General features: G+C 27.7%; 3 protein-coding genes and 1 long non-coding RNA gene across 8 annotated transcripts; 1 reads left to right on the forward strand and 3 right to left on the reverse strand.

Moving 5' to 3' along the window:
• The first annotated feature begins 663 nt into the window (after window positions 1-663).
• On the forward strand, window positions 664-6,656 carry LOC112707014 (syntaxin-132). 2 transcript variants are annotated; one of them, XM_025758562.3, is made up of 13 exons: window positions 664-956; window positions 1,603-1,719; window positions 1,967-2,023; window positions 2,106-2,154; window positions 2,384-2,472; window positions 2,573-2,646; window positions 2,739-2,781; window positions 2,863-2,923; window positions 3,056-3,081; window positions 3,171-3,248; window positions 3,622-3,702; window positions 3,791-3,856; window positions 6,222-6,656. In XM_025758562.3, the coding sequence occupies exons 1-13, from the start codon at window positions 939-941 to the stop codon at window positions 6,381-6,383; spliced, it is 921 nt and encodes a 306-aa protein (XP_025614347.1). In that variant the 5' UTR covers window positions 664-938; the 3' UTR covers window positions 6,384-6,656. The 2 variants fall into 2 exon arrangements, with proteins under 2 accessions (XP_025614347.1, XP_025614346.1); XM_025758561.2 differs by lacking the exon at window positions 6,222-6,656 and adding an exon at window positions 3,961-4,387.
• LOC114924318 (uncharacterized) lies at window positions 6,381-8,947 on the reverse strand. Of its 2 annotated transcripts, none has more exons than XR_011864779.1 (2): window positions 6,959-8,947; window positions 6,381-6,607 (listed from the first exon to the last, which is right to left on the reverse strand). It is a non-coding gene; the product is annotated as an uncharacterized lncRNA (long non-coding RNA). The 2 variants fall into 2 exon arrangements; XR_011864778.1 differs by having other exon boundaries at window positions 6,381-6,703; window positions 6,959-8,903.
• A 3,460-nt stretch (window positions 8,948-12,407) lies between these two features.
• On the reverse strand, window positions 12,408-14,187 carry LOC112707019 (MYB-like transcription factor ETC1). 2 transcript variants are annotated; one of them, XM_025758565.3, is made up of 3 exons: window positions 13,666-14,187; window positions 13,251-13,338; window positions 12,408-12,812 (listed from the first exon to the last, which is right to left on the reverse strand). In XM_025758565.3, exons 1-3 carry the CDS (start codon window positions 13,724-13,726, stop codon window positions 12,719-12,721), a joined length of 243 nt encoding a protein of 80 aa, XP_025614350.1. In that variant the 5' UTR covers window positions 13,727-14,187; the 3' UTR covers window positions 12,408-12,718. The 2 variants fall into 2 exon arrangements, with proteins under 2 accessions (XP_025614350.1, XP_025614351.1); XM_025758566.3 differs by having other exon boundaries at window positions 12,408-12,809; window positions 13,666-14,126.
• A 2,544-nt stretch (window positions 14,188-16,731) lies between these two features.
• On the reverse strand, window positions 16,732-18,124 carry LOC112707018 (protein translation factor SUI1 homolog). Of its 2 annotated transcripts, XM_072200094.1 has the most exons (5): window positions 18,060-18,124; window positions 17,822-17,914; window positions 17,525-17,730; window positions 17,214-17,267; window positions 16,732-16,996 (listed from the first exon to the last, which is right to left on the reverse strand). In XM_072200094.1, exons 2-5 carry the CDS (start codon window positions 17,859-17,861, stop codon window positions 16,952-16,954), a joined length of 345 nt encoding a protein of 114 aa, XP_072056195.1. In that variant the 5' UTR covers window positions 17,862-17,914; window positions 18,060-18,124; the 3' UTR covers window positions 16,732-16,951. The 2 variants fall into 2 exon arrangements, with proteins under 2 accessions (XP_072056195.1, XP_025614349.1); XM_025758564.3 differs by having other exon boundaries at window positions 17,822-18,110.
• Window positions 18,125-18,129: the final 5 nt, after the last annotated feature.

Raw genomic sequence — 18,129 nt, forward strand, 5'->3', positions numbered from 1 at the left:
TGGATAGAGTCAAACATTTCCTTTAAGCTCTTAACTAATTTTATAATTATTAAAATTTCTAGTTATTATATTATATAAAAAGTACAATTTGATGGGGGTATAAAATCTCTGCAAGATCATAATTATGTAGAAAGAAAATATTAATTTATTAACCAATTAAATCTATTTAAAATGGGTTTCAGACTAAAAAAAAATATTACTAAAAATTTTAACCCTATTTTTAAGAATTTCAATAGAAAATAATTTAAACCCAAAATAATATATCATCAATATAAAAAATAAAAAATCTCTTGTCAAAATAAAGTAAAATAAACCTCCACTATAATATATATAACTAATTAATATTTTTTGAAAAGATACTATATGTGATTAAATAATAATATATAATAAAATTATTTTCTCTTTGATATATAGTTTTATTTTAAATTGAATGCATTAGTAACATTTATATAGATGTATAGATATTTAATTGACTGGTTAATAAAAGAAGAAAAATGTTAAGTACTAATATATTTAAGTCAATACTATTAATTTTCTATTTTTTCATTAAAAACTATTGACTCTTTAATCTTTTCTATAACATAACTTGATTTAGGTGTGTACTATTATTAAATTTTTTTTTTTTGGTGACTACTATTATTAAAAATTTAAAACAGAGAAAGTGAGACAATAGAAATTTTGAAATATTTAATTATAATTTGGAAGTAATTATTGGAAACACAAGAAAGACAAAAAAAAAAAAAAGTGCCATTGTTGTTAATATAGTTTTCTTCGTGGGTTTACCTTTTGCCTTGCCTCTTTGCTTCGCTGTCGTTTCGCCGGCCAACGGGCAAAAAGAAACAATTGTATCCGTTTTTTCAGTATCATCTCATTGCAAATTCCATTCCTTTCTGTCACTCACTCTGCTCCCTTTTGATTGATTTTATCATATTTTCAAGATGAACGACCTTCTTACTGTAAGTTAAATCATCTTTCTGATTTGCCCCTTTCCGATGCAACAAAAAATTTTCAATTTTGACAACTGGGTCTTGTACTTCTGTTGCTAAAGTTTACGTTTTTGGATCGCAAATTTCTGTTCTTACTGTTGGATTTGATAACCTCTTTGTATTATGACTTGGGAGTACTGTGGATTTTTTTTCCAATGCTATTAAGGTTTGAATTATAGGGTAAGGACCTGGATTAATCACTCTTTGTTGTATTGAGCTTTGATTTTTAGTGCTTTACGGTGTTTGGTAGTGGAATCTTCTTCTTCTTCTTAAATTTTATTCCTTGAAAGTGGTGTGTTGCTTTAACTTGGATCATGTTTTGGATCCCTATTTAGATTTGAAGTGGCTGTGCTCTCTGTTGTGCTATGCTTATTGATGCTTCCTAGTCTACATCGTTGCTTGATTTGTTTCCCACCTTAATGAGTGGAAGACAGAGCACTTGGTACATGTTTTGGGATTTTTGGATTTATTCTGATAGTGATCTTGGGATCTTTTTTTACTATTTTGTTTTATTATCGTTTAGTAACTTTGGAGCTTACTTAGATTATGTATCATGCTGTGGTCTTTTAAGATCAAAGTTTAAATGTTTTTTCCCCTTTGATTTCGTGTCTTGTAGGATTCGTTTGCTGATGAAGGTAATCATGGTCAGCCTTCTAGACAAGGTGATATTGAAATGGGAATGCAGGTTCAGAGAAGCAACTCTGATCTGGGAATGGAAGCTTTTAATAAGCAGGTACAACCACTATGTGCATGCTATGTAGTCTTTTGATGGTGTTTTTAACTTGCCATTGCAGTTTTTTTCCTCTTCCCATCATGAATATTTTGTTTGATTCTTTTTTGTAATAGTATAGTGTTAGTTTAAGAGTGTAATGAAATTGGTTAGTTTCTCCATGTATATAATATTTGTTTTGTTCAAACTGTTTGTTCAATATTTCAGTTGAATAATTTGAAGTTACTAATATTATTTATTGTGTTATTAGATCCATGAGGTCGACAAACAAATCGATAAGCTCTCTGGGCTACTTCAAAAGCTAAAGGTACCTATTATCACCATCAGTTATCACTTTTTGTTGTTAGCTAGGTTTCATCTACAGCTGTTACTAAATGGAAATGTTGCAGGAAGCTAATGAAGAATCAAAAGCCGTTACAAAAGCATCTGCTATGAAAGGTATATTGCAATGCAAACTCCCCCTATATATTAGTCGAAAGCATGAGAGTCGAATTGGGTCATGATGTGTGAGATTTTTCTGGCATCAATATTGGCTATGTAAATATTCATGGTTCATATTGCATCAAATCAATAATTTTTAAATATATTGCCTTTTCCATTAGGACATTATGTGTGACTGAAACTTAATGCTCTATGATCACTGATGGAAATGCAACATCATTTTCAGCTATCAAGAAGAGAATGGAGAAGGATATTGATGAAGTTGGAAAGATTGCACATGGTGTCAAAACAAAAATAGAAGCTATAAACAGAGATGTAATGAGACGAAGATAATGACTTGATGTTGTTTTAGTAGATTTCAGTCCTGAAATTTCAAACATATGAGGAATTTTTTATATGGTCTTGTTATTTGCAGAACTTAAACAACAGAAAAAAGCCTGGTTGTGAGAAGGGAACGGGTATTGATAGAGCGAGGATGAATATGACAAAGTATGTTGGGAGCACATACTACTTATCTTCATTAGTATATATGATGAAACAACTTAAAAAGCTAAAATATCTATTTTATCTTGAAATTGCAGTGCCTTAACTAAAAGGTTCAAGGATCTAATGACAGAGTTTCAGGTATGTTTACATTTTTAGCACCTTACATCAGTTGTATTTCTCCATTTATGTCCATATTCTTAGAAGTTTTTTATGTTCTAGACTCTTAGACAAAGAATACAAGATGAATATCGTGAGGTTGTTGAGAGAAGAGTTATTACAGGTTTGAGCATTTTCAGCTCCTTGATAAATTCACTTTTGTTGTCCTATGGTAGTAGTATATATTGTTCTTCGATCTATTTCACTATTTTTCTGAAAAGGTTTTCACTTTGCGGTTGAATTATTTCTTTGACAGTCACTGGAACTAGGCCAGATGATGAGGTGAGCTTCACTTGTGAATTTGTTACTTGAGATGAAGAATACACTGCATATAGATTTTGTTGTAATTGGCTGTTTTATGGCTGTCTTAGACAATTGATCACCTGATTGAAACTGGAAATAGTGAACAAATCTTCCAGAAGGCAATTTTAGAAGCAGGTCGAGGACAGGTACTTGGTTTATGTTCTGTTTTGAAATGTCCCCCCCAAAAAAATAATTTGAAAATTGATATGGCGCTATGCCATCATTGTTGTCAATCTGTCTCTCTGCCTTCTTCTCAGAAGAGGAGGGGATTAGCGAAAGTGCGAAATGTTTCATCACGATTTTATGAAGTTTTTTTTTTTTTTTTTATCTAAAGCGTAGTAGCTGCATCAAGTGAAGTGATGTTTCACATTATTAAAGATAAGATTAGTCCCCCCCCCCCCCCCCTTCCGTCTTTTTTTTCCTCTCTCTTTTGCTGCATGTATCTAGGAGCATCTTGGTGAAATTCAAATCTTTTGGTTGAACTTGTTCATAACTGTTCATGCTTCTTGGTTGTTACAGGTTGTAAGCACAGTAGAAGAAATTCAGGAGAGACATGATGCTGTGAAAGAAATTGAGAAAAAGCTTCTTGATTTGCACCAGGTTTGCATGGATAAAAATCTCAGCCTTAAATATTTAATTAAGTTGATGATACCATTATGAATATGCCAATCGTATTTCATCATTTCAGATTTATCTCGACATGGCAGTCTTGGTTGATGCTCAGGGAGAGATTTTAGACAACATCGAAAGCCAGGTTTGTTCATGCTCCCTCACAACCTCGGTTTTTCTGTCTGTATATTTGTATGTAGAGTGCAGGCAATGTCTAGTTCAGTTTGCGATAATGAGAGCCTTGTTCAGGTCAACAACGCAGTCGATCATGTCCAGAGGGGGACAACGGCACTTCAAGGTGCTAAGAAACTCCAGAAGAACACTCGAAAATGGACGTGCATCGCCATCCTTATACTATTGATAGTAGTAGCTATAATAGTTGTTGGCGTTCTTCATCCTTGGAAGAGTAGCTAGGGCAATTGATCATGGCCCTTTTATCCCTTGTCAATATACTTTCGTTCCTTGAGTTGCTTTCAGTAAAGCATTTGTATGAGTGAAGCGGGACGACTTGTTAGCACAGGATTCTCGAGTCTTTTTTTTTTTTTTTTGAATATGATGCTTGATATGTCTGGTGTGTTGATTTCTGACCTTATTATATACATTGGTGTGTCTCACAATATGAAATTCACATTCTTTAATATACCTTCAAAAGTATATTTCCATGTTCCATTCTAAAGCAGCAGCTTCTTCCATTTGGTAGATTTAATCATGTGTTATTACTTTGATTAGAACGACAGTGCACTCTCTCTTTTTGTTTTACTTCCTTGTTTACTGGTTTATGCTAGAGTACCGTTTGCCGCCGGGCCAGTACTCGGCGGACAACCATGTTTTAGCACCGAGTCACTAGTTCTTATGTTCTTAGGCTGCATTTGGCTGCATTTGGAATAGAGACTAAGATTAAATTAAGTTTCTGTATTGAGTTTGGTGTAAAATGTGCAGGATTGAGTTATGTCTTAGTATTGTGTTGGAAAAGGAAAAGTAGAGTTAGATTTAGAATTTGAAAACTTGAAGAAGAGTATTTTGAACCAGGGTAGCTTAACTTCCAAAAGTAGTTTCAGTATTCTTTCCTTTGAAGAATGCTTTTGGTTCTCGCACAAGTTTTGGAGGGTTGAGACTTGAGTACACAATGTATAGTTGTTTTTTTTGTCTTTTCACTTTTTATTTTCTGTCTTCCAATTTATTTTGAAAATAACAATCAAATTCCTATTTCCCACTCCAACCAAAATTCTCCCAATTTACATGTTCGGTAAGACCAAATGAATTTGAGAAAGTTGTGAGAACCAAAGACAAACCCTTATTCTTCAATTTAGTTGCTATGAAAACAATGCCTGATTTAGAATGGTTATTAAGTGATGAAACTAATTTTTGAGTATAATGGAATTAAGTCTCAATTTTTGAGAAATTATTTTGCTAGCAGACAAATCTTATATATAGGTAGTATTCTATGCATCATTTTTATTATTCAATAATAAAGGCAGAAGTTTAATGCTAAGATAAAGAGTAAAGTTAAAGTGGCAAATGAAGATTGATTGTTTTTAAATTAAGAAAAATATTTTAAAAAATAAAAATATCATATGTAATGTTTGCTTAGAAATTTCTAAAATCGAAGGCCCTTCTTGTTTGCTTAGAAAATAAAATTGTTGAGCATCACATTTACATGACATTCCGCTTTATGCGTTATGTTATATATTGGATGAAGCCATGTAAACATGAAAAAGGGTATGCTGGTAACTAGCAAATACCAGCACATTATCATCGTAGTTTCATCATTTCCTTTTTAACTTTTATATCTTTTCTTGCTGTATGCTAACATAATCTGATTATTATGGTTAGGAGATTTTCTTATCTTTATAAATCATGGTTATGCTCCATTTATCATGGCAATTCTCAATAAAATGGCTGAAATATGGTCCTAAATAAAAAGAAAAGAGCAAAGCACTTTTCTACATTGGGTATATTATTATATGCATATCTACATCAAACATGTCTATGAATTTCTTAAATTTGTGAGTAATTTACCTAATAAAATTGTCATTTGCGCATTATGCCGTATAATATTCAATAATTTAAATTTGTGCAACATATAAACTAGTTATCTTCAAGACTTTCCATCATGGATTGGAATATATGTATGTATTACTTCGTATGTTTTCAATATACTATATTTTAATATATATTTTATACTCATAATTGAATTGATATCTGATATTGGTGTATACATATAATGGTCAATATATACCTTAAATCCTAAAATCTGTATTATTGTGAAGTGGTTTCAGAGTTGTGTGTTGTCTTTCGAGTTTTGACAAAAAATTTTCTTGATTCGATTCTCATATAATTGTTTAAAAATAATGCACAATGTTTTTAAGCTGCTATAATATCCCAAGTTCATGTTTTGCAGCAGGAAATTTAGTAATCTTCATTTGTTGGATAATCAGAAAAGTCGTCTATCATTTTAGTTTACTAATCAGATTTGCATTTTCCTCCCAAAATGGCATTCTACTTGACAGGTGACAAACGCAACTGATCATGTTAGATTGGGAAACGATGCTCTTCAAACTGCAAAGAGTTATCAAAAGAGGTCAAGAAAATGCATGATCATTGCTGTTATACTGGTCTTGATCATCGCCGCCATTATCGTGATCCCCATTTTGAAAACAAGGAAGAAGTGATGATCACCACAAGAGAAAGTGACTTACTCAAACATAGGAAAACATATGTTACATAACATTTACGAGAAAATTATACACGAAATCTTTTTGTTGCTGTGATTTGTCCTGGTTTTGATACTTTTCCTTTCTCAAACTGGCTCTGCTTGAATAATTGAACATCTTATGAATCATAAGATATGGAATTTTTCTCTCCTTTCACTGACAACTTGAGAGAAAAATTAGTTCTGCAATACATGGACCATGACTCTGTCATATAATTGATATTTACATCCATCATTTTGTCTATTTAACTGCAACTTCAAAAGGGACTGTGGCAGGAGCTGTGAACTATGAATAGTTAATTGGTTAAACATATATAATATATTTGGATTGATGATTGAATAGGATTAATATTTGATTAATGATTCAGGAAAACAGATGCAAGTATGCATACACTGAGGTAAGCCTGAATTTTGTCAAATACCCTACTAAAACTAATTCAAATGGCTGAGAATGATCACATGAAACCAAACCTTGAAAGCATTAATAGATGACAATGGTAGCAAAACTTAAAAGATGTAAGACTCCAATCTTACCTGCTTCTTTCATGTTGATGTTACCATGTTAAGTAGTCTTTCATGATCCCATCCTCATTTATGGTAACTGATTTCAGATAGAATAGCCTTTCTTGTTAGCCAAATAGCTCATTTCATAAGCTTGGACATATGCACTCAAGTGCTGTTCCTGCCTGTGCTTTCATCATACAATATCTCATGCATTATCACCTAATTTTTAGAATGATTTCAAATTTTGATAGCCTTACCACCTATTGTCCAATGTCCATAGCTATAGCAGTATCATTGATTAGTTATCAAAAACAACTTTCCATGGAAAGTTGATTTCGCAGAGGTGGTTGTGACCCCAAGTGAACCTGACTTGCAATTCAGGGGTTCAAATATTGTCACCTATAATATCTAACCATCATTGGGGCCTGGAACTGCCGAGCAATCCCTTAGACCGGAAACCAACTTCTCTATCTGAGCATCTAATCATTGAGGAAAACAAGAAGTTAACATGAAAGTTCTAAATGCATAAAAATTCTTAAAGATAATTGAAAGGCCAATTTGATTTTGTGCTCCTTGTCCAAGAGGCTTATGGAATTGAGCTTTAGCAATTCGACTTGATGCAAAATGGGATTACGGACTATCCTCAGACCACGATTTTGATAATCTCATTGCCAATAGCTTCAATAAACAAAATGCATATGCAAGAACATTTGTGAACACCAAGCTACTAGCACTCACTACTTACAAAGGTTTCCAACTTCAACCATCTATCCATACCCTGTGACTATGAAGAATACCTTAAAAGGCTAATATATTTCATTTCACTGGCATTTTTTCCTCACCAAAAGAATAGCAGGAACTCCAGCTTCTCCAAGACTCCAACTAAACTCATCTATAAGCAAATAGATTCAACTTTCAGACTTACAAGACTTTGCTAGTTAAATAACCCAACAATCAAATGGGAAATTTTGTTACTATCAGAATTGAAGCAGACACATGGAAATAGAGAAACAGTATAATATGCTTTTGAGCATCATGGATAGCACTATTTCGTGACAAAAAGCATGAGTATCAAATTATCAAAATATGAAAAGTCATGCCAAATGCCAATCAATAGCTTGGATTTTTCTTCAAATAATCTATTGTAAGATCACAAACTCCTAATAAAAACAAGCAAGGTAGCAATAAAATTATCACAGCTTGATCATCTGAAAAAAGGATCTAAATTCAAGCAGCATAGCAAGACCAAGCTTGGATATCTAAAACCACATGATTTTAGGTCAGAGGTGAACATTCAGCCCAACACCAGTTGTTCTCAAAATTTCACATTGAACAAGAGAGTTATAAGGAAATCGATCGAGCTATACGCAAGCTGTTATTTTTACTGAAAAAAAAAAATCAATAAAACAAAAAATATTAAAATTTACCATTTCCTTGAGGAAGCAACACCAAATATCAAATCAACAAGATCTAGCTAGATTTAAAAGAACCAGAGAGATAAAGAAAGAAAATCAAATCTAACAGAACATACAACATGGCAGGCCAAAAGATAAAAAGCGACATAGTTATACGCCCGAATCTCGAAGGGGGGAAATAAATCTCTAACCTTGAATTTGATTGAAGCTGAGAGAAAAAAATAAAACCAGTGAAGGAAATAAATAAAGAGCAATACTAGGGGGCCAGCAGTTTTATTGAATTTTGGCCAGCATGTGACCAGCAGAGGAAGGTGAGCCATTGGATGAAATTTCACACCAATCTTACACCATCAAATCATCATTGATGGCTAGGTGATGGCTAACAATCACAAAAATTGCTGGCCCCTAGACTTTTCCATAAATAAAATAGAGAGTCAAAATTTGCAGGTTGAAAAGGTTTGAATTTGATGTATGGTTGGAAGAAAAAGAAGGTGCATATTATTCATGGCGAATCAGCTCCAACGTGCCTCATTATTCAGATCGATGCAGAGACAGAGAGAGAGAGAGAGAGAAAGAGAAACAGCGACAGTGGATCTTGTCATCTATTGCAAAATAGTGAAATTAATTTTTTTAAATGTTTAAAAAATATTATTTTAATTTTAATAATATCTTTTAAATGTTATCAAATTATAAAGTCGTAATCATTATAATAATAATGACCACCATAGCATATACTTAAAAAAAATGTCACCAAACTTCTATTATATATACAGAAAAAAATTTAGGGTCCACATTTTTTACTTAAATGTTTTTCTATTGGGAAAGTATAGGGAGTCAATAATTTATGCGTACAATGCGTACAATAGAGGTTTAGGAAGTATTTAAAATATAATTATTAGTGTTATATTATTCTATCAAGTTATGCTTTTGGGATGAGTGGTTTCATGATATGATATTAGAGTTCTAGATCCGAAAGGTCAGGAGTTCGATCTTTGGTGAACGCCAAAATCAGGATGGTATGGGTGATTTCATTTTATCCTGGTATCCGGATGGTTATTCTGAATAGTATGGATGATTTTATTTTATTCATGGACCAAAGATTTAACCCATTGTACACTTAAGTTATTGATTTCCTAGCACTACTCTTTTCTATTATATACTTTATAAAAAAAATATTCTTACTATTTTAAAAATTCAAATTCAAATTTTTTTAGTTAAAATATAATAAACAAATTTTATGTTTACTATTATTATATATTTAATTTATAAAAATATAACTATATTATGTATGAACTTTATTATTTTAATTTAAAAATAATATTCTCAATTTTTATTTTACTAACTTTTTTTATTGTAGAAAAAATTAATTCATATATTATCCATTAATATATATTCTTAATCAGTCTTTCCTTTAATTAAGTATTAAGATTTTGATTTTATTTTTTAAAAGGTAAAACTTTGAGTACATTGTTTTACACTTTTACCCGTCAAAATTTACAAGTCAACAAAAGATTAATTATCATATAATTTAATTGTAGACCAATAATAATATTGTCATCCTTAAAAATATTTCTAATCATTTAACTTACTAAGTTACTATGTCATTAGGTATGTATTAATGTGTTAACGATAAAGAATTTAAGTAGTGTGTATATATTTGTCACGTTGAATAAGTTAAAATTCTAGGACATTTTAACCGAGGGAACCTATGTATGTAACCGCTATCCATGATCCCTATAATATGATTATTTTGACTTACATACAAATAAGTGAATTCTATGATATAGAAAAAAAGATTTTTTTTATATATGTATATTTGTGTTGTCAAAAGAATAGTGTGATAAATGTTTAGAAAAAGAGTAATTAAAGAAACTAAATTTAACATATTGTAAGTAAAATATAGTATATTTTGTCTTATGTAACATGTAAATAATATATTAATTAAATAGACTAATTATATTTATATTAATTAATTATTAAAGATAATATTAGACCTTGTATGATTTTTTTATTTTTTGAATTTTTTAAATGTACGCTCTCTTTCTAAAAATATTAACTTTACACAAAAAAATTTATTAATATTTATTTATTTTAATATATTCCTTTTTTTTGATGACTTAGATATATTCAGTTTCACAAATATAAAAATATATTTACATATTTTAACCAATAAAAAACATATAACTTTACTTATTTACATACATTTAAATTAACGATAATATTTATATATATTTAATTTAAATATTATATCAATATATCTGTCAATAACTCAATATTATTCTGGATACATATAGATATTTATAAAAAAATATTATTCAAACACCACATATTCTTGACATCTTATAAAAATAGTTTGTTATTAATTATTTTATATTTAAATTTTTTTAATTAATAAAAAAATTTATATTTAATTATTTAAAAAATATTGATAGCAAAATAGTATTTGTAATATTGTCATTTTTATGGTGCAGAAAGAGAGAATATATATTTTGAGAGAATTAATTTTTTTTAAAAATGAAAATTGTAATAAGAAATTTTGCTTTTTGTTATAAAGAGAAATTAAAAATAAATTTAATTTTAATGTAGTGTTAGTATAAAATAATTTTATATTTACATCTAATGACGTAACACTACATTAACAAAAATAATTACTTTTTATAGACGGTGTGAATTATCATCCAAAAGACCAAATATAATTACACGACTGTGTAAAACACATTCTACACGGTCAATACACCAAAATTAAACTCATTAAAAATATATGCACCCAAAATTTGTATAACACCAGACATATAGAAAAAATATAGTAAAATATGGTAGACACCAAGAGAAATATAAAAAAATATAGTTATTTTTTGGTATTATATAGACAATATCTTGTTATTTTGTTTGCATTAAAATATCTATTTACAGTTGTTTATAAAAAATAATTAAAAAAAATTTCAAATATTAAAAAAAGAAAAATCTTTTAATAATTAATATTTCAAAAAAAATTAAATATTTCAAGTTATTATTGGAATATTTTAGATGTAACTTATTATTTATAATTAAATTATTAATTTTTTACAATGAATAAACTATGTTATTGAGTGAATATTTAATATTTATTATTTTATTAAACTAAAAAAGTATATCTAAATAGATTTAACAAAATTATATGATTAGTTTCTCTTTAAAGGTATATAAATGTGTTGAAGAAAGATGATAATTTTTCTAATATATATTATACATTCATTAATTTAATTTAAAATAAATATTAATAAATTTTTGTGTGTAAAAATTAATTTTTCAGATGATATTTATTATATAAATAAAATAATTAATTGAATTCTCTTTTTCAAGTAACATGAGTTAGAAGAAAAATTATTAACTTAGATAAAAAATTAATAAAAAAGAAAAATTCAATTAATTATTTTTGTGAAACTGAATATATTTAAGTCATCAAAAAGAAAAAAAAGGTATATATTAAAATAAATAAATATTAATAAATTTTTGTGTGTAAAGTTAATATTTTTTGAGAGAGAAAGCGTACATTCAAAAAATCTAAAAATAAATAAAATCATACAAGGTCTAATATTATCTTTAATAATTAATTAACATACATATAATTAGCCTATTTAATTAATACATCATTTAATCACAAAAAAAAATCAATACATCATTTTCATGTTATATAAGACAAAATATACTACATTTTACTTGCAACATGTTAAATCTTATCTCTTCAATTATTCTCTTTCTAAACACTTGTCACACTATCCTTTTGACAACACAAACATACATATGTAAAAGAATCTTTCTTTCTACGTCATAGAATTTACCTACAAATAAATAAAAATACAAATTTGAATATTTTTCGAACTAATATAAATTTACACCAACCATTTTATTTAAAGAAATTATATTTATACTATTCTTTGTTATATTTATATGTGTATATTTGTTATTTTTATCAATTAATTTTAATATTAAAATAAAAATTATATATATACAAAATGTACATAAAATTAATATATATAGTATCTCCTAATTATAATTTATAATTTTATATCGAAGAATGAAGATGATACTAATACCAGCAAGTGGATAAGTGATTATAATTTATAAATTGAAAGTAACCATACACGCCAAGTAACATTTAAAAGATCCACAATATATCACAAACACCAGCTTTTAATTTCTAACTTCTAAGGTAATTGCTTGACCCCATTTTTGGTCAAATTTAAACCCAAATACAGATAAAAATACGTGTACTAAATTATATTAAAGCACACTTTCTTTTGTTTTGGGTCTCATCATCACAAACTAAAATTCACTGAGCTCCCAAAAATTTCTTGCTCCAAGCCAAGAGTATAGTTTCTGTGGCAGAATTTAGTCATTCGTTTCTTGATGAGTATCTTGAAGTCCAATACTTCTCTATTTCATCAGCTGTTCTTCCGGGAATTCTTCCGGCAATTAAGGACCACCTGCTATGGAAATTAATTAAAACAACATATATTATTATTTTCTTAAGCTTATTTATATTACTATGTTTTGAAAAACATTTATATTTTTAAAATAATGCTACATATTCAAGTTCTTTTGTTAATCAAATCCAATCAAATTGGTCTAACATAACAAAAATCAATTATGACTAATATTATTCTAAATTTTATTATTTAATTTGATTAGACTTGGTTCATAAAAAGACTTAGATATGTAGTATTATTTATATTTTTACTATTAGTTATGTAGTGTTTAATTTAAAAATACAGTTTAATTTTGATGTACTGATAGTATAAAGTATTTTACTATTTTTACTATGTACATTACGTAGTTAAATATACGTGTAAAATTATTTTACATTACAGTGTATTAAAATTAACTTCTTAAAAATACGATACAAATTTAAGAATATATATAGTGACCTGTCCCCAACAAGTTTATACATCCTGGAAATAAGAGTTTTCTCATCCTCCGAAAATTCAACCTTGGAAGCTCGATTGGACACTTGTTCTGCACAATATAAACTCTCCAAAAATAAAGCACTAGTCATCACTTGCATCAATCTAAATGAATTATATTGTGTCATCATATATAACTCATAAAATTAGAGACAGAAAAAAGAAGAAGAGTATATATGTATGTAATCATCAATATGATCTCAATTAAATAAAATCTATATAATTATTCGATCCAATATTAAAATACCAAAAAGAGTGGTAGTAATTAACACAAGCTAAGAAAGCATTACATATTAGCTAGTGAGGAATATTATATTATATAAATTAGAAGAAATGGAGTATAACAAAATTAAAGGATTATTATTATATATTTATATACCTGTAGAGTTTGCAGAAACATGTTGAGAAGAAGAAGAAGAAGAGTGATCTATGTCGTCCATTGTCAAAAATAATTTTCAACAAAAAGATATATAGATAGATGCGGAAGTGAAAGATATGTTAGAGGATGAGGAAGGTTATGAATTTTGTTGCTATTAATATATAGAAGCCGAGTGATTCTTTTTTCTTAATTAATTAATCAAAGGCACGTCAATGGTAGAACTGGAACAATAAAATGGCTATAGTAAAGTACAGAGAAGAATGAAGAATGGTAGTTGAACGTATATGTGACCCTTAGGTAGTTGAGCTTTACCATGTTACTATACATGTTAGTTGAAAGTAAATAATAAATTTAGAAAATGTTTTAGATCATTGAAATATAAAAACGGGAGAGAAAAAGCATAATAAAATATAATATACAATTAATTTTGTTGTTAAGAATCAACACCAGAAAAGCTAAAGCTTTGAAGGAAAATTGTGTCTGCTGCTCTTGGTTATCGATTTTATGGAACGGTGAAAGGTTATAGCTGCTGCTGGTTTTTGTTCTTTTGCTCTTTAAGCTTGTTTCTTTTTCTAGTGTGGTTTAAGTAAAAAAAGAAAAAAACACAATGTATAAATATAAATCAATTTGAATTGGTCGAATAATCAGTTCTCTCGTTCCCTTAAACAAATGTTGAGGGTTTGAATCTAGCTTTACATGTATATACAAGAATTCATTAGTCAACGACATCTTCAATAGAGCTATGATTTATATCGAATTAGTTATTAACCTGTCAAATGTGCAGCCGTACCAAGTATTCAAATATACTATTCCTGTTAATTGTTTAATATGTATATATTACATTATGGTTAGTCTAAATTATATATTTAATTTATTTGTCAAGATTTTCTTTTTGTCAAAAAAAGAAAAGAAAAAAATTTACAAATTGCAAGTGAAGAAAATAGCACTTAATAGAATATGTTTAATTTATTAATGCTAATGTTAAATCACTTGTTAACAACAACTCAAGTGTAAGTAAATTTTGGACCAATAAATTTAAATGATAAAATAAGTATATAATTATACTATATTAAAAAAATAATATTTGAAAATATAAAATAGAAGCCATGAAGCAAGCAAATTGACACTGATGATTATTGATACAAATATATTCTTAATTTGCTTACATTTGTGATCAGCACAAAGTTAAATCTACAAACACCAACTCTCTGAAAAGAAAAGAATTCACAAGATATATAGAGAAAGAAAGTTTTTAAATATACCGGTACTGATCTTAATTATATATATTATATTATATTATTTATAATTAAGATCAATAATTAAAAATTATTAAAATATCAATACACTTAAAAAATTTTCTATAAACAAAAGTCATTAACATATTTTTGTGTATATTCAATTATTCACCACTAGTTCTCTTTCAATGTAAAGGAAAATAATGCCCATCACGTTTTATCATTTGCTCCCTCTGATTTCTTGACCAAGTTACGTTTGTTCCACCCCTACCGCATGTTTCATACCTCTTTTTTGCTTTTTTATATGGAACGAAGTTCCCTATGATGTTTAATTTTGCTTATATATTTATTACAATCACAAATAAAGTGGAACAATTTATTTCCATTATTATGGCATGTAATCAAATGATGACTAATGTGGTTGCTGACTCGGTGGGAGAAGGTAGGTTGTCACTTGTCATATCACATGTCTCTCCAATAATTTCAGATGAGTCAAAAAGAAAGAAAAACTGAATTATAATATTTCATATTGAATAAAAAAAACTAATCACTAAATCAATTATTCCAAATTTGTATATCCTTATATGTGTTATTTTATATATTTTAATATATATTTATATAATTAACTAATTTTTATGTTCACATAATTAGTTAATAAAACTATATTATCACATGTCTAAAAAAATTAAAAAAATAAAGTATTGCTTAATTTTTATTATTTAGACTAAATTTTAGTTTTGTCTCTAATTTTTAAAATGTATTTTTTTATTCCAAATATTTTATTTTATCTTTTTTTAATTTTTTGATTAAAATTTATTAAAAAACTTTTTTTTCATTATATTTTTTAAGTAGCAAAAAAATCGTAATTGTAGTAGTTATAATAATAATTTAAAAATAAAAATAATAGAAGAATAAGAAAAATAAAAAATAATAATAAAATTTAGAAGAAAATTAATTTTTAACCGAATACAAAAATAGAACCAAATAGAATATTTAAGATAGAAATATATATAATATTTTAAATATTAGGAATAAAATTAAAATTTAATTAAAATATTAGAGACAAAATTATATATTTTAATAATTATCTAATAACATTTATAATATTTATCCCAAAATTAGGAGTATTTGTAAATCCAATCATATTAGATATACTCAAAATTTCAATCTGATTTACATTAACCTTATTAGATTAAATTGAATTCAATATCCATGTTTATTATATTTGGATTCAATCCACACATATCGAAAAAATAAAAATATTAAAAAAACTTATTTCTATAAAAAAAAAGTCAATAAAATCTATTTTTCACTATAATCAAAATTTTTTTCATTCTTTTAAGTTTTAAATATTTTTATTCCTAAAATATTAATAAACTAACTTTTCTTAAATAACAAACATAAAATAATACTACATATATGAATAATAATTATTAATTAAAATAAAACATAAATACAACGTATATTATTTAATTATTTATTATTTAGTGTGAATTTTTAAATATATAGATGTGGTATCTTCAATTTGATCTGCTTAGAGTGCAGATCAATTCGATCATATTGCGGATATAAATACCTCAGATTTGTATATATGATGCGATCTATAAATACTTTTACTCAAAATTTAAGTTAATAAAATATATATAAACTACTATGTCTTGAACAATGACATCGACGTATAAATAACAACTATTTTTTGTTTTAAAAAGAGGGTTGTTCTTAAGATTAATTCTGAAAATTTTCATTACCAAATTAATTCGATAATGTATTATACATCTCTCTGAAAAAGTGAAAGGTGGAGTGATTCTTTAGATAAAGTGATGCACAAGGGGAAGAAAAGTGAGAAATTTATTCGAAATGGTTGCATGGGAACACACGTATATAAGTAATCTATAATAATCTTTTACTACATAATACAATGATTAATTAAGAAACCTAGAGTAGATGATTACAGCACATAGGCCTCTTGAACTAACATACAATAACGCAAAGCTGGCTATTGCTTGAGTTTTAGATTTACAATCTTTTGCTATTGAGTAGTAAGTACTTAATTAGAAACCATGAATCTTGATATTATCCTTCTTTACTATGCCAGCCTGCATTATAACAACATGGGAATTTATTATATTATAGATTACAACACCCATTTAAAACTATGATATTATTAAGGGTCATTCTGGTATGTTAATTACTTTACAGTAGCTATATATATTATTTAAAAAAAATAAAATTAAAATAATATTTTTATTATTTAAGAATACTTTTTAAAATGTATTGCTAGAATCCATCTATTATTAATTATTTAACGTTCACCTGCACAAGGAAGGTAGAAACATTTTTCCTTTGATCTCCCTGAAGTTGTATGACCTGCATAATATAGTGTTATTCCCTTCTCCTACTATTGGAAAAATATGCATGTAATGTTCAAATCTAAAAACCTTAAAGAATTATGATAGTTTGAGAATTTTTAATAATTATGATTTATAATTCAAATAACAAATGCTGTAAAATTAAAAGAGTATTAATTATTTAGAGATTAATGATCAAAATAATCCCTAAAAAATTATACGTCAATTTAGTCCTCAAGTAAAAAAATGCTTTAAATTGATCTTTAAAATATATACCTGGCCCAACTCAGGGTCCTGGACAACAGTACCATTACAACAAAACTCTTTCTTGAGGTCCTTAAGAATCTTGGAGTAACTGAATTCTTTCTTCAATCCTTGAACTGTTGTAAGGCTTTTCCTCCCGTTTCGCTGCTGCACCCGGATATGAACATAATCTTTCGCCCCGATACCTGAGTCCTCAGCATTTGCCTCAGCAAACGGATCTGTATGTATGTATGTTGTTCATTACCATATCAACTTAATAACATACATATTGTGTATTCAATATTTTTTCAGACTAAAAACAGAACTCACCAAAAGTAGATGGAATGTCGTTTGTGTCAAATTCAGACATGAAAACTGCACTTGGTTATTATTTGTATTCAACACACACTCTTTTCAATAAATCTAATCAATTCAGCAAAGTCAGAAATAAAATGAAATAACTGACGTATATATCAACCTTGATAATTCTAAATGAAATCCTCACGCTTATATGTAATAGGGGAATTTAGGGAATTGCAGTAACGATCATAACATACATGATAAATACCTGAAGCTTGTTTTGGTATGAAGGTGATTTTTTCTTTTCCTTTAATTTTTACTAAAAGTAATTAAGGATT

The sequence above is a fragment of the Arachis hypogaea genome, chromosome 8, assembly GCF_003086295.3.
Source record: "Arachis hypogaea cultivar Tifrunner chromosome 8, arahy.Tifrunner.gnm2.J5K5, whole genome shotgun sequence".
NCBI classification, from domain to species: domain Eukaryota; kingdom Viridiplantae; phylum Streptophyta; class Magnoliopsida; order Fabales; family Fabaceae; genus Arachis; species Arachis hypogaea.

Coding starts and splice junctions, on each gene's coding strand:
- LOC112707014 (XM_025758561.2), top strand. Junction 1,720..1,966: donor TGGAAGCTTTTAATAAGCAG/GTACAACCACTA, acceptor TTGTGTTATTAG/ATCCATGAGGTCGACAAACA. Junction 3,249..3,621: donor TAGAAGCAGGTCGAGGACAG/GTACTTGGTTTA, acceptor TGGTTGTTACAG/GTTGTAAGCACAGTAGAAGA.
- LOC112707019 (XM_025758565.3), bottom strand. CDS start 13,726: ATGGACGACATAGATCACTCTTCTTCTTCTTCTTCTCAACATGTTTCT. Junction 13,339..13,665: donor TGTTTCTGCAAACTCTACAG/GTATATAAATAT, acceptor TATATTGTGCAG/AACAAGTGTCCAATCGAGCT. Junction 12,813..13,250: donor TATAAACTTGTTGGGGACAG/GTCACTATATAT, acceptor TAATTTCCATAG/CAGGTGGTCCTTAATTGCCG.
- LOC112707018 (XM_072200094.1), bottom strand. CDS start 17,861: ATGTCTGAATTTGACACAAACGACATTCCATCTACTTTTG. Junction 17,731..17,821: donor CGACATTCCATCTACTTTTG/GTGAGTTCTGTT, acceptor ACATACATACAG/ATCCGTTTGCTGAGGCAAAT. Junction 16,997..17,213: donor TTTCTACCTTCCTTGTGCAG/GTGAACGTTAAA, acceptor GTTATAATGCAG/GCTGGCATAGTAAAGAAGGA.